The 16,458-nt window shown below is 37.7% G+C and overlaps 1 protein-coding gene across 1 annotated transcript; it reads left to right on the top strand.

Annotated features, from left to right (window-relative positions):
• Window positions 1-25: 25 nt before the first annotated feature.
• Window positions 26-8,643, top strand: LOC135466742 (rho GDP-dissociation inhibitor 1-like). The gene is made up of 5 exons (XM_064744405.1): window positions 26-114; window positions 3,309-3,511; window positions 4,662-4,742; window positions 5,202-5,351; window positions 6,202-8,643. The coding sequence occupies exons 2-5, from the start codon at window positions 3,313-3,315 to the stop codon at window positions 6,399-6,401; spliced, it is 630 nt and encodes a 209-aa protein (XP_064600475.1). The 5' UTR covers window positions 26-114; window positions 3,309-3,312; the 3' UTR covers window positions 6,402-8,643.
• The last annotated feature ends 7,815 nt before the right edge of the window (window positions 8,644-16,458 follow it).

Below are 16,458 nucleotides of genomic sequence, written 5' to 3'. Positions count from 1 at the left end.
CGCGCCCTATTTCTTTGTGTGCGCGAAGCCGGAAGTAAGTGTTAGTCACTCGCCATTTTAGCCTGGAGAGGATTTCCAAACGACTTTTTAAGTCTATTTAACTCGTTTTTGGTCGTAAGTATAGTTATACTGCAGTCGTTTCGTGTTTCAGTTATGTGCACGTCATGCTTTATTCGTGGTTATTGTAGAGTTACGTGGTTTTGGGTGCATGTAAACAGAAGTTATTGTAGTAGCCGGCGAGAGCACACGCCCCTGATTTGTTACGCTGTCGGGAGGGGGACACGGTAGTGTCGGCCTAGGTAGACAGACACAGGATTACTTCCGGATTTATTTTGTTTAGAGCCAGTATATTCAGGAGATTTGTTCGTGGAGTCACCCCTTACTTTTCATGTCGCTAAGTGGCGTAATTACCCTGGCATTTAGGCACTACTTTCATGAACGATACTATGCATCGCAGTGTGAATGCTGCTGTGGTACGCGGAAATACTCAGATAAGGGCTAGGCCTATGGCTCATCGAGATAATAGTTGTGCAGATGCGCGTGATGTGCATGTAAACACTAGATTATGAACAGAGCAGAATCCAGTCTATTTTTTGGTCAGCACAAAGCAGCAGCTTTAATGAAGGAGGCTTACAAACTAAAAAAGATTTTCGTTAACAAAAGCTGCATGTTATGACTTTTTAAAGTGAAAAAAAAAAAAAAAATTAATGGCAGGGTTCAGGTTTTGTTGTCGTAGTTGTCACTGTACACTGTCAAATGCTTATGGCACTTCCGGATAATCCCAAATTGAAAGTCAAGAGCCTTTGCATAAAGATACGGAATTTCATGTGACAGGCTAATTAAGATAAATTTTTTATAGCAATAAGGATATGTGAAAATAGAATGAAATTTGACATTCAGAAGAGCTATCTTAACCCATCTTGTCTTCTTTGCCCCTTACTGCAGTTTGACTTCATTTTACTGCTGTTCTGTAAGACGGTTCGGTAGTTGGGGTCACTTGACCCCCCTTTTGTGTCTTAAACAAAATGGCCACCCAATATAGCACTGGGGAACAGGTCACTTTTGCCACTTCGCTAGTGATCAGCAAGGCCAAGTTGTACAAAAGAACATTGGGAAAGTTCAGCAGAAATACTCAGACTATCTGGAAAGCTGAAAATTATACATATCCAACAGATACAAGATTGCTGACAGCCATTCAGAAACAGGCATTTTTGTATGCAGTAACGTTGGGTAGACCGTTTTCTTTACCCACACCATTTGTTCCTAGGGAGATTATGTGGTCTCTAGTTTCCGATCTGTCTTACAGAATAAGTGTAATGGAGATTATTATATTTTTGGTGAATTATGCATGGTCCTTGGATGGATTTTTCTATTTTGATTATGCCCCTTTGTTTTCTGCACAAATCAGGAAACGGGTGTCGCTTTCCTTTGTCTAAGTGCACAACGGCGTTGGGAAATCATTGATATTGCAGCAGAAATTAATTAGTTAACAGATTACATATCTGTTCAGATCCCATCTAACTCTATGTCAAAGCAATGGAATTAACATTTATTTCCGACAAAAAAAAATAGTGGTGTTCTTTAAACGCTTTCAGCAAGAAGACTATTGATCACAGCTTAAATCAGTCTCCACCACACAGATAGCATGTCTACGTGAAGTGAACTGAGCCAATAACTTTTGTAACTGTCATTAGGCTACCTTTCATGAGTGTCATTGCTTGTTGTTTCGAACATGCAAATAGTAACTTCTGATTTTATGGGGTTGGGGAAACGACTAGTGAACAGGCTATATCCACATATAGGAAATGTCATATATCAAAGATACACAGTGTGCTCTTTCTAAAAAAAATAATGGTGGATGTGGAAGGTCTTTTCCCAAAGGACATGGTTTGTAAAGTTGTCTATTTATTCTACCATTTGCTTGAAGTAGACACTCCACTATTCTTTCTGACATTTACATCCACAAAATTATGATTTATGTATTCGTTATAGAAAAATGTGCTGAAAAATTGAAAGTAATTATAGGGACTGAACATTTTAAAGATCTGAATCCTGACCTCTGTTGCTATATTTTGGAAAATAGCCTTTATTAACATATTTATAGTAAAAGAAAACAACGGTAATACATATATCTATGCCAAATCAATTTTTACTATAACAATGGTTCAAGACCTTGCTTCATACCAGCCCTACCTGATGGGATTAAAAAATATACCTTATGAGCCTCCCCACTAATAGTTTCCACTCTCTAAAACTACTTACAAACGTTGTCCTTGATGTAACATCTATCTAAGAATGATAATAGTTCTTAAAAAATATTAAAGGATTAAAAAATATACGTTCTGAGCCTCCCCACTAATAAATAGTTTCCACTCTCTAAAACTACTTACAAACATTGACTTTGATGAAACATCTATCTAAGAATGATAGTTTGCTTCAACTAATTCTGTTTTAAGCCAGACCACATATCACATTGAAACGTGCCTGTGTATATGTGGGGAGTGTTTTTCCCCAACTCTTAATATCATGTGCTTCTTACAAACTGTGATAGAGTGCATTTTTAATATACTAGTCTCAGGAACTCTGGTGTTTTCAAGTTAAATCTGTGCCTATCTGAGGCAAGGAAACTGGATAGTCAGAGGATATTTTATTCTGTGAATTACATGTTGTAGTTATATAAAGATGTGTTTTAAGAGATATAGCCTAAAACCTTTGCTTTAGTGTGTCTTGATATTAAATGCTTGAACAGGAAGTCCATTCTCAAAGCATTCTTAGACCCATTAAGTAACTTTTAAGATGTACAGTTGTACATGTATCAAGTAAAATTTTACAAAATTTTAACTTTCAGTTGCAAAAACTCAGTAGTGTTAATTTAAAATTTTTTTTCTCTTGCCATAAATGGGATGTGTAATCTGTCCTAGATATCGAAAAGTATTAGAAGAAAGCAACAACACAAGATCAGTGAAAATCCAAGACTTTAAATAATCTGCAGGCAATTATGATATGCAAAGGGTCATATAATAACATACATGTTTTCTCATATAAAAGAACAGAAAGCACAGCATAAGGCCATGCAGTTCAGCTGCAGTATGTCTATATTTCACACATGGAATAAGGAAATAGAAATTTTGAAACCATGGTTTTATTTTCATACCAACCAGATTGTTAAAAAAAATTGCACTACTGCTTATGAGATAAAATCTGGTTTTGCTGTGTGCAAAAATTTAAACAGTTACTGTATACAAATGGCACATCTGCTGCTTTGAGGTGTCACTGTTGTTTGTGAGAAGAGTTCTCTCCCTTTTCAGGAAAATGGCTCAACCAGCCGAGCCCGCAGAGCAAACAGAACCACAGTTACAAGAGGTTCAGGATGAAGATGAAGACAACCCTAACTACAAAGTCCCTGAGAAAAAGGCTCTAGATGAAATGTTAAAACAGGATAAAGAAGACGAAAGCCTGGAAAAGTACAAAAGGGAATTATTACAAGGTGGAGAGCCTGGCTTGGAACTCTGTAAGTTTGTGTGCCTTATCTTGGCAGTCAAAATGTTACACTTTCCTTTGAGTCATTAAGTACTCTTGTGTTCTCTTCTGATGTTTTTATGTGAACCAGAGGGAATAAGCCATGGTCCAGTAGTTAAAAGTACAAGTCTGTCAATCACTAAGAGATAAAAGGGACGAGTTCAGACATGGCCTTGGACAGGAAATTTGTATTCACCTACTCTCATTTTTTATGAGGACTTACAGACAGTAAGTGTTTAACTGTTCTAGCCTTCAGTGAACAGCACTTCTCTTCCACCAATATGGTGTGCATCCATATGTATACGTTCGGCGAATTACTCCAGGTTTTCTGGTGTCGCCCACCCATAAAACAGAGCGCTATTGTATAAGCGAAAAATTCAGAAGAAGTATGGCTCTTCAAATGATTCAATTTATGAGGCAGACCACTCTGAGAAATTATGAACCTTGCATCTCCTCAAATTGTAGTTTAGGGAAATGGTAAGACCATTTAATGATCATACCTCCCAATAACTGGCACATCTTGTGGGCTGGATGCCAGTCTGAGCCACATAGCGTTGTTATAGCCTTGCTCTGCCCAGTTTCGTTCACCCGTAAATCTGTTAAACTGTCATCGTAATTGTATGAAGAAAGTATTCTTTATTTGGTGTTAAAACATAGTCAAATAAAATTGAATTGATGAAGATAACACTGTTCTCAAGAGTATATCGCTTGTATGACAGCGGCCAGCATTATGACTAAATGAAATGGGGCAGAGCCCGGGGGAAACCCACTGCACTCCTACAGTGAAACTGTACAGGAGAGATGTGGTGAGCACATGTCTTTACATTTTGAAAATGTGAAAGGTGGATATACGACTCCATATTCCCCACTATCGCATCAAAATTTACCAACTCTTTGGTATCGTATATTTCACATGAATAATTACTGTTCGAATTGGGAACACCTCCCACTATAATGCCGGCCGCCAACGTAGAAGTGAAATATTCTATAGAACCATATATAATACCAATCAAATAAATCAAATTCAGAACACTGCAATATTAGATGCAAAGATAGTAAGATTTAACCGTCCGTGCATTATGCCATGATTGTTCATGAATAAGTGGATGAGAGAATTAAATGTTGCAATGAATATGTTTCAGACCCTGATAGACTGAATGCTGTCCCTGTAAAACTTGCCTTAGTCGTTGAGGGAAGGCCAGATGTGGAAGTGGATTTATTAAGTAAGTTGTATTACAAGTGATTAGCTGACATTCTGTTTCATGCATGACTAAAGTAGTAAGTTACTCATTTTATGTGATTCTTAGAGTTCAGGGCCCAGTTTATCGCACATATAGGACAGTGGTACAATAATAGTGATGTGCAAAATGTTGTGTATGCTGCTTTGTGAAACTAGACCCTGTTGATCTTAAAAACATGTTCTGAGATTTGATTGAACGGTAGAATGATATCCTGTTGGAAATTTTTCAATTTCAACACCAAAACTATTTTTTATGAGCTTGCTTTATTTCCCTTCAAAAATGCACAAATGGACAAAAGTTTTATAGGTGAAATAGTATTTTAACCAGAAAAGGGTAAGAAAAGATATATATTTCTGTTAAATTATAAATACATGTGCTTGCACACAAAGAGTTCAAAAATGTTTTCCATTAAATTGAAGTGCTTCTGTTTCATTTTGTCAGAGGATTTAGAGGAGATCAAGAAAACCCATCTTGTAATAAAAGAAGGCACAACATACAGGGTGAAGATCTACTTTTATGTCCAAAGAGATATTGTTACAGGGCTGAAATACACTCAGAATTTGTACAAAAAAGGCTTGAAGCATATCAAAGGTAAGACCTTTTTTTTTTTAAGCATTATTTAGAAACTCAGTTTATATGAAGGATGTTTCAGTGTACTTTGTGTTTAAAATTTTATGGAATTTAAATTTAAAAAGGATATAAATGAGATTCAAACACGCTGTTTTTTTCTTCCTGTCTTCGTTGATAATGCAATTTTCGAACATGCATAAATAAATCATCAGTATGGTATAGAACGCCATTCAAATAAATGAATGAATAAACACAAGCACTGTGACTACAGTTCAAAGCTACCCCATGGCCTACCAACAGACAACATTATAAAGTCCAGCACATATCGGTACATCATTGTAGAAGACTTATACAACCTTGTGGCAAATTTACATGTTTTGTCTAAATGAACAATTTTAGTGTAGAAATACTACAAATTAAGCCAAAGGAGCAGTGGAAAAGGTATGAGTCGCAAATAGGAGAACCAAATACTAGTATTTGGCAGAGAATTAAGTATTCCCCATCTCGTAGAGATGATATTAGGGGGGGAGGTGAGGGGGGATCGGGCATTCATTCTTATAGATCTTCAGTTACTGACCATTGGTTATCTTAGGCATGAGAGGAAAAGGCTCAGTACTGGTCACCCCAGTGTCTGTGTGTGACTGAGTGAGGCTTCGTGACTGGTGTCTTTGACATGGCATTCTAGTGAGACTATACTATAAATATTGTGTCACAAGAATACAGCAGGTTGGGATATGACCAAAATAATGTGTAAAGCAGCATTGAAGCCCAGTCAAAACTAACCTAATTGTTGACATGTATCAGAAATATAATACAAACCGGCTATAAATAAATGTACAGTCAAAATCTAACCTGCATGATCTCTTTGTAGTTGACAAGAGCAACTTCATGGTAGGAAGCTATCCCCCCAGGAAGGAGATTCAAAGCTACACGACACCTCCAGACGAGGCCCCTTCGGGATTCATTGCCAGGGGACAGTACAAAGTTGACAGCCAGTTTACGGATGATGATAACCACAATTATCTCAAGTGGGAATGGACATTGGAAATCAAGAAGGATTGGAAAGATTAAATTTGCTGCTTTGATGGGCCAAACTAAAGTACTACTCAAAAAAGTATACGTATTATTTTTCGAGGTCATGACAAATTGGTGCACCTTGTGACAGGCTGATTGCTTTCTGTGACGTGTAGGCTGACACGCGGGAGACCAAGAAGGATTGCTGTTTTGCAACAAAGAATTTGCACATTGCTAAAAGAACTTTCTGCCCAGACTGACTAGCTTGCTATACTTGGTTTGGCAACATTTGGACTTCTCCTTAGGCTTCATCTGTGTCTGTTTTAGGTCTGGCAAAATAAACTCTACATCATTTTTCTAGCAGTTCAACTGTTTGCTTAGGTTGCAGCCAGACTTCTGTAATATGCAAGTTATTTACATTTTTTTAACCATCTTCTAGCAAAAAAGTATGTTTATCCAGAATATTACACAGTTTGTCTTGGCTACACAAACCTGTCTCTGTAATAGTTAAGCTGCTTCCTTCTTGTTTTTTTTTTTCTGCCTGTTAACGTATTTTTGTATCTGATAAAAATCTTTTCTTGGTTAAATTATGACAAAATCAGAGTGACTTATTTGTTCTGCCTTGTTTCTGTTAGATGTACCGGTAGACTTGATTAAATTTGTATTTGTAAATTCTTGTATTACATATGTGAACATACAATTTTGTTAAGTTTAAGCATTGCTGAAACCCGCAGAGAGGCTTCCTGCTTCAGGACCATGCAGGTGATAGATTAATATGTTAATGTTGTGTGCTTTAGTTCAACTGTATCTCAGTGACGATTTACCAATATTTTAGTGATATTAAACGTTTAAAATCCTGCCCATGGGCAGACAGTTTGTTGCCATTTTCGTTTCTTAATTCAAGACCAGAAGGTTTTTGTGTTTAACTATGGACCAATCACCTGTTCTATACACATGTTTTTAAGATGGCCTACCTGATTGTGGTTTCAAAGTTGAATTCCATGCTTGTACAGGCTGGACTCTAGAAAAATGGATTTTAATTTTATAGGCTTGTCCACACTGTATGGGAATACACTGATAACATAGTGAACGTGTACTTGTATTGTTATAAATGACGTTGTACCCCCTGCTTCAGGGACCTTGCATGTTCTGGGGCATTGTTTCTACTATGGTCAAAGATCTGGTTCACTGTGATACTCGTATACTGCTGTCTTTGCTGAGTTACTGTTCCACTGGTCTTCAGTGTGCTCTATGAATGAACTGAATCAAGATTCATTTTGGTGCTTAAAACATAACGTTGCTTTTTTTGCATAAAAATATACAACCAAATGGTGACCAAGAAAAAAAAAAAAAAAAAAAAGAGAACAAATGATATGCTTATGTGACATGTATATTTTACAAGTAGGTCTCGATAGTAGATGAGCATTATGTTCCGATACTTTCCAGTTACTCATGGGTGTCATTGTACTTTTTACCCCAAGTGAAGAAATAGATATGGTATTAGGATCTGTTAGCGGCAGTGGAAGCGTCATGCAAGGTTGATTGGTTGAAGTTGTGACCAAAAGGATACCTCTATACATGTAAAAATATCGTTTGTTGCAGGTATATTTAGTGACATAGATTGCCATTTGGTACTCTTGTTTATCAACCACTCATTTACCTTTGAAAGAACGTGGTATCTTGATTGCACAACCGTGGTGAGAGACATGGAATTGTGACGGAAATGTGAATTCATACAGTCGACCAGTCTTCATGTGTTTTTGTAGCATTTTATTTTCAAAACCTACTTTTTATTCAAAAGCTGAAATTGTGAAAAGCAATTTAATTTTACTTTCCTTTTTATCAAATTGTAGTACTGTGCATGAGGATTAACTCTGTATGTGAAGGTTAACAAATAAGTCAGTAAAACTGGTCTGGTGTTTAGAATTCATTCCCACCAATAGATCTGGCAAGGGAGGTAATTATACACCACCGAAGATTGGATCGAGATTTGGAAGCGCGTGTGGAAGACACTTGGTGTCGGTAAATCGTCTTCGACTTCATCTGACAAGCCAGATAATACTTACACCAGATGTTCAATCGTCCTGTATCACAGTCCGAAGAGGTGATTTTAATGTGACGGATACATCGTGCTCATCTTACAAGATCTTTACGTCCTTGTCTATAGGAACTACATGTATTCGCCACTTCAGGACTTCCAGTGAGGGTTACACATAGCGCTCCATGTTTTAGACCATTTCTCTTGTCATTGATTCAGCATGTATCACTGAGGTAATTGGAATAAAACTTTACATCTCTCTTCAATTACTCTTTTTTACTGTTTTCTTTCTAACATTTATCTTAAGGGGGCTTTGAAAGTCCAAAATGTGTCTTGCAGCATTGAAACGTGCAGTTTTTCCAGCTTCTTTTGGTGAGAAAGGAATTTGTCCATGTGTTCCATTATACACATATCTATATCATACAGCACAGCATTATACTTTACACTGTGTTCGGTCGTTGTTCGGTTAATTAGAGGAATGGGGGTGAAAGTAAGCCATTTTGCTTGCCAATATGCCGTATATTGCATGGGTATTACGAAACCTGAACCAATTTGTAGACCAGCTGCTTTCTCCCAACTCCCTACCATCTGTTAACAAACTACTCTTGTTAAGTTAAAGCTTGCTGCAGTTAAGATATGATATAAATGGGAATTGTAAATTTTAGTATTGAGGCTGAAAATTCATCAGAAAACTAAATCAAGTATTCAAATGGGAATTCTGTAATTCTAGAATTGTTAAACTAATGTAATTAAAGAATCCCTTCTTCATGAAATAAAGCAAAATGGCAGATTAAACAAATTGAACTGAGGCTTTTATCTAAATAAAAAACTCTTCAATTTTTGTCAACATTGTTTCATTACGTCAGTTAAAAAAACTTTTTTATTCATATACAATCGTAAGCACCATTATTTGGTGGTGGAAAGTCTACAGCGCAAGTAGTATTCATCATTTCCTGATAAAATATGGAGTACACAAATGAATCAATAAAATCAGTCTTATTTGCCAGTCATGCCAACTGATAGGGAAATATACGGGAAAGGTCCAGGTTCACAGTCACCCTTTCGCTTCACAAAGGCTTCTAACCCAATGCTTTCGTCAACTCCATACTATTTGGACTGATCAGTGTTGTGCCACCAATTCGTGAAGTTTTGGACAAATTCGATTTTGTATTTAACGTGACAAACGTGTAGGAGTGCTCTACATGTTCCTTTGAACAGCTGTAGCCAAGGATAAGAGTGAAAATCTTTCAGATTAAATAGGAGGTACAAAATGTGATAGCGCAGCCTTTCTTGCAGTAAGTTGATAATTGGATAGATAAGTCGTTTCTTACATGAAAAAGAAATTCCACAGGAATTCTGACTCAACACTGAAGTAATCAAGGTAGGGCTTTTAAATACTAAATGTTGGGCTGACGCTGTCTTAAAACGTGTAAAAAAAGGTGTTTAGCCTAACTTATTCTTTTATGTAATCTTTGAAAACATTACATTACGAGCTCAACAGATAATAGTTTTTCTCTGATTGGTTATATGCTATTCAGTTAATGCTCATTTATTGGACAATTGGCGAAGAGATATTAGTCAAATAAATAAACCAAGGGAAATGGATGTATGTATCTGTGATCTTTTTTTTTATTATTTCACATTACTAACTGTAATAACGTGTGCTTCTTTAGAACACCATGTGTATTTCATTATCTGCAGTCTGTTATTATGATTTCAATGTATTTCGTTAATTTCAGACCAGTGGTTTAACAGACGGAGTTGTCCATTGGTTGTATTGCTTGTTAAAGAGCAGCATGCAGTCCGTTCCTAGCTACGGAGCAGGATTCTACTGGTTACACAGCTGTGCATGACACTGCTTACATGGCAATGTGTTACTGGTCACAGGGTAGTGTGTCACTGGTAACAGAGCCTTGTGTTACTGGTTATTTGGGCAACTGGTTATGGGGCAGTATGGTACTGCCTGTGAAGTTATGCAGGACTGGTTAAAGAACAGAGTGGTTAGGGACCGGCGCATTACTGCCTATGGTTGAGAATGTTAAAGCTAATGACCTTTATGTGTGACAGTGAACAAATCCAGTCGACAAATTGGTATGATTCATTTACAAATTATGTTAATTGTTCAGTTCTAGGTAGTTAAATTAAAGAGAGTAGCTAACAAGTTACTATGCTGAATTTAGTACATTTCTTTGCTGTAGTAACAAACAGTTTTGTTGAATTAACAGATATCTTTGAATAATTGTTACAAAGCAGTTTATTAATCTGATAAACGAGTTTGTTAAAAGTTTCCATGTTAGTTTCTTAAATTAACACATTACTTTGCCAAATGAATTTAACAAAGCAACTTTCTTAAAATTAATTTAACAAAGTACTTTGTAGACAACTTAGAACAAAGTACTTCGTTGACATCAAAGAACAAAATACTTTGTTGACAACATAGAACAATGTGCTTTGTTAAAAACTTTGTTAATAGTAACAAAGTAGTTTCTTCAGTGTTCGTACATATACAAGTATGTTTGACTGCACACGCAATTCCATTTTGCTGTTCCTCATGATGCTCACTCCCCCATGCCTCAGCCCATGCAGTTCTGAGCTTATATATTTGCCACATTTTATATTACAAGGACGGGCACTATATACACAGAAGCTCTCTCTCAACTATCCGCTGACGAATGGCCAGTTGTTATGTCGGATGTTTGTGATACATGACAGACCAAGCTGTCTGGCGAGAGTAACCCAATCCTATAACCTGCATATAGGCCTACACGTAAGCCTACAGGCTTGGTACTAATCACAGTCATTATTCCGAAACGCGTTTTAGCAGTGTTTCTGTAATAAATCAAACTTTCGTTGGAGAATGTTGATAGATTATTTAGAATCTTTGGCTGGTTCGGATTCTTGCCCGTAACGTGGTTGTATATAGCTGGCTTTACTGGCAGCAATGTAGTAATCACATTAACGAAACTGCCATTTTGTATGTACATTTTCCAAGAATGTAGTTAAGCTTTTTCTCAACAACTTAATGTACAACAGGTAACAATGTACCTCTTGATCTAGGTATCTACCAAAAATTTAAACCGTTCAGGGAAAACACTTTAAGTTGTAGCAAGTCATATCCGTAGTACACATAAGGGAAAATGGTAATTTGGTTATCATTACAAGTCATGACACATCGTCACCTATGTATCGACCAAAAATTCAAACCGCACACGGAAAACAACGAGAGTTGAAGCCCAAACACGAAGTCATATCCGTTTATGTAATATACATCGGCAAAATAAAGATCTGGATACCATGGCAACCGCGAAAATGAACAAATGTGTGTCGTGATGCATTATCCCGTCTGTATTTTTGCATCCACCAAGAAGTAAAACCCTTCATGCGATGTGCCCGGAAACGAAGCTCATACATATCTGTATAGTAGATAGAATGGAAATATAGTAATCTGGTCACCATGGCAACCGCGGAAATGAACAAATGTGAATCGGGACACATCGTCAACAATCCATAAAAAAAAAAATTAAAACTGCACATGCATGGAAACAGTTGCAGATGTATACCATAATACCCTCCATTCGTGGTATTCTCCTTGAAATCAGAAAAACACACTACCGAAAGAAGTGTTCTCGATCTTGGCCAAATGCTCGAAATGTACACAAAACTCCAAATTCCTGTTCCACTATATAAGCTACTCTATAGGCGAAGGTGATTGTGTAATTATACCATGTCGATCCACGTTAAATACATATGTTACCATGGAAGCTACAGATCATGCACTTAACCCGTGACAGTTTTGAGTAGAGCCCAGCTTCTCTCTTATTCTGTTCGGCACTGTGCGTCTTTGGCGGTATTTACGGGGCCCGGGATATTGGTGGTTCGTTGAAGTTTGTGTTCTAACCATGCAGCAGTTGATGCTGCAAGAAGTCGTACCTCTTCTCGCTTTGTGTATAATTATACTGGTCGCAAAGACAGAACACACTAGGGTGTGAAGTGAAATTTGTCACAGATGGCAAATTGGCATTGTAATGATTTCAAGGAGAGTTAATTCAGAAGAAACGTTATTCAGTTTTATTCGTTCTAAGATCTCTACTTAAAACTATGCTTGAGCCACTGTAAAGTATAAGGTTTCTCAAGACTCACGTGCACATTCAATGCAAGGCAATGTGGGTGACTGCCGAGAGTTACTATGCCTTTATATATACTCACGTGGATTTCTATCGTTTGCCACCGGCTTAAAATGCGACTGATCAGCGTTTGTTATGTCGTTAAAATATTCAGCCTGTAAATCCCTGCATGATTTATTTATTTATTTGATTGGTGTTTTACGCCGAACTCAAGAATATTTCACTTATACGACGGCGGCCATCATTATGGTGGGAGGAACTGCCCGGGGAAACCCACGGCCATCCGCAGGTTGCTGCAAGACCTCCCACGTACGACCGGAGAGGAAGCCAGAATGAGCTGGACTTGAACTCACAGCGACCACAATCCCTGCATGAACAAGCATTCTAGAAATATCGTAAAAGTGTGTCACCAATCGGTTTAAGCTGTCAGGATGATAGCTACGTCTCAACAGAAAAAAAAACGGTCGAAAATGTCACCCAAAAAGCCGCCAAGGTACAAAACAAGATTGAAACCGCCATTATTTTGTCTAAAACGAACACAACGCGAACTTGTTCTGTAAATCATCCTGGTGACCAGGGTTAAATTCAATATACGAAGAACAGTTTTTTAAAAAAAATCAGAAATAGGACCAAAAAGGCCAAAATTTTGACTGTCCAAAATTTACCTAACAGCCCGAAATATGAATTATACCGTGTATCGCAAAGCCAAGTACTACTTACTTTAATTCACTGTTGTGAATAGTTTAAACAAAAATGCCGAAAAACTGTATAGCCCTAAACAGGCCTAAAACAGCAAAAATTCAGTTCAAGATGAACGAAATGTGCTCCGTGGCTCAGTTGGTTAGCGCGTTAGCGCAGCTTAATGGCCCACGAGAATCGCACCAATGGTCACTGTGAGTTCGTCTAGGTCATGCTGGTTTCCTCACCAGCCGTACATGAGAAGGTCTCTCGGCAACGTGTGGATGGTCGTGTGTTTCCTTCGGGTTTCTGCCCGGTTTCCTCCTACCATAATGCTGGCGACCGTCGTATAAGTGAAATATTCTTGAATACGGCCTGAAACACCAATCAAATAAATAAACAAAAATATTACAACGCTATCCCCTCAAGGTACCGACACTGGACTAAGAAAGCAAATGTTAACTTCGCCAGTACGACTGATAACTCGGCCGATGCCATCTGGCCATGCAATACAGACCTGGAGATTGGTATTGCCAGGTCTTATTGACTATATTCTGGTAATGATGCTGACAATCAATTAATGAAATGCGAGATCGTCACCATGAGTCATTCCTACTCACACACATACGCCTCATTTAGCTCGACTCAAGTCAGATTAGTTGATTACCCATATCATCAGGCAACACGGAATGCTCTCCCGATTCTTAGGAATCAGTTTCAACAATACCAGGTTAGTATGCTCGTTTAACAACAATGTAAGCCCCGTACATGTGTACGTAAACCAGCGAACGTATGCTTAATCTCAGCAAATTTATATACGGATCGTTTGTTAATACTGGGACGCGCGTGTGAGGTTATCAGTGCTTTATATAAGGGGGACGGTTATAAATGTTCTTGCATGCTTGACCCCACTATATGAGGAAATAGAGACATATGTTTTCAATGCCCTTAATTTACATGTTTAAAACCTTATACTTATAAACTATATCCATTAGCAGGAGTTAAACTCTTTTTTCTCCACAGAAACACCTCAATATTTTTTTCAACATCAAAGATCATTAGTTCGTTATTTCTCGAATACAAAGCCTCCTGAACTGTCTGACCAAACTGAGAAGTGAGTGCGCTGAACCTGCATTGGAGTGTCAATAATAATACCATCTGGTAATGCTTTTAATGATAATGGACATAGTGCAGACAAGCCAGGAATACATTCGTTAAGTACAGAGATCGTATATAGTTGTTGTTAGCAAAGCACTGTATTTTTGTGCTTGCTCAGTGTGTAATATACACAATCCAAACTAGAAATAAGTAAATTTGCAAACTACTTTTTATATTATTCTTCCAAACTGTTAGAACGCGAAAACATATAATAGACTCTCGACTTACCAAACTTTTTTGACTGGCATAGGTACCGCTGAATATCCCTTTCACCATTATATTGGTTGTTTTACGAAGTCGTTTCCTTATAAACACTGGAGTAAAAATGTGCAGCATATTTTATCACAATAGTGTTGTTTCTGATACACATCACGTCGCAGGTCTTCCATCCACTTCAATGTGGTACCATATGCCTGTAATAAAGAACGCAGTTGAAAACTTGTCTTGTGATATTAAAGAATGTATGAAATTTTTGATTTTTATCCTATATGATGTGGGGGTAATATATAAAAGTACAAAAAAGGTTCTCGATTTCTGCTAAGGGCCTAAAACACCACTGAACTATGCGGTTTTTCTATGGCATCGGTGGTCAGTACGAAAATCAAGTAGCGTGAGGTGGTGACGTCCAACGGTGATAACTGTCAAAATAACTTTTTTTAGGAGAGACCACCAAATTGGGAGATACTACGCTGTTCTCGCGTTCTGAGTATGTTCACTGATGACGTCATTTCCGAATATTCCCGACACTGAGTTAAAGCTATGCATAAAATAGAAAGGTTATTAAGAAATATAAAATATATTTGCGGAGGTTATAAAGTACATACAGATCGATGATGCCATGACATTGCCATGTGACTGGTGGTCAACAATTGTTTCCTGACGCATCCACGGGATATGTAAATATAACGAGATTGTTTGGAAGAGGAGAGCAAACGCTTTAACCGACAAACCAGCCTCGTGTTTTATCATCTATGATTGGCGCGACAATGTTATTTGCCTTCGTAAAATGTGTGCCGTGCCAAAATCGCTGTGAGGATAAATTATTGGATTTTATGCCATTAAGTCACAGACGTCAATTGTGACATATAGGCCTACATACAAGTGATACGTAGCAAAAATAGCGTTAACATTTATATAAGTCTACTTGGGTATTAATGGTGAGTGTGCTTCGTGGTGTAATCGGTTTCATACATCATTCTTATCAATTTCTTTACCAAAAGCTCTTCAAAACTCACACAGTTCGATTACACGGATGACTTATGAACTGTATTCAGCCTGTCAGTGTTTACAGATTTCAGTCTATGACTGAACGAAAACATATCTGTAAATGAAATTGACTGTAATGTAGTAAGATAATAGGCGAGCCAACCACCACTGCAATTCACACAGCCTCCAAACCCGATGTACCCTTTGAGCACTTCGAGAACAGGTAAGTCCAATTTTTTCTTCAATAGAAAAGAGTTTAATAATATACACGCAGACGCAAAAAGACAGTTCAGCACCAAATAGGGGGGAAAAGTTTCCTGTGTTTGTTGGTGCAGCTTAAAAGTGTTTGAATATAAAAGAGTACACATTGAGGGTAAGAAAGAGACCAGCGACATCAGTGTGATATACACGCAACCGGTGAAATATAAGGCATTTCGTTAACTTGGCTCAGTTAGGGCTATCGAAACTCATTACTCTTGCAAAAGGAATGAATGATTACGGCTTAACCCCAGCTCTTACAAAGGGACTAGTTGCCAATGCAAATACAAAGAAACACTACATATCTCTCATATTTATTCTCCAATGCTTTGTATTTATTTCTTATTTGCTTGTTGTCTAACGTTATGCTCAATTTTATGAATAAAACAAAAAATAGGAGTGCCCAGAGTAAATCCTCGACCATTGGCTAGTAACTGGCAAACTGCATGTGTCAAGGTCATACCGGTGGAAGGCACGTGGTCTCCAGTGGACGCCATGTAAGACCACACAAGAGGGCACTGTCTTCCATTTACATTTCAACCCATACCCCAAGAATAACGCTAGCCATGGAATCTGTAGAAAATTCCAAGTACGAGAATTAAGATGAAATGCCTGGTGTGATCTGGCGATTGAGGGCAAGCATCAGCGACGT

The sequence above is a fragment of the Liolophura sinensis genome, chromosome 1 (genome assembly GCF_032854445.1).
Source record: "Liolophura sinensis isolate JHLJ2023 chromosome 1, CUHK_Ljap_v2, whole genome shotgun sequence".
NCBI lineage: Eukaryota > Metazoa > Mollusca > Polyplacophora > Chitonida > Chitonidae > Liolophura > Liolophura sinensis.
The sequence above is the reverse complement of the archived record's forward strand: the minus strand, read 5'-3'. Positions and strand labels throughout refer to the sequence as shown.

Bases quoted from the DNA above. Each gene is read 5' to 3' on its own strand.
- LOC135466742 (XM_064744405.1), top strand. From the start codon at position 3,313: ATGGCTCAACCAGCCGAGCCCGCAGAGCAAACAGAACCACAGTTACAA. The intron at 3,512-4,661 runs GTAAGTTTGTGT...AATATGTTTCAG, and splicing joins AGAGCCTGGCTTGGAACTCT to ACCCTGATAGACTGAATGCT. The intron at 5,352-6,201 runs GTAAGACCTTTT...ATCTCTTTGTAG, and splicing joins AGGCTTGAAGCATATCAAAG to TTGACAAGAGCAACTTCATG.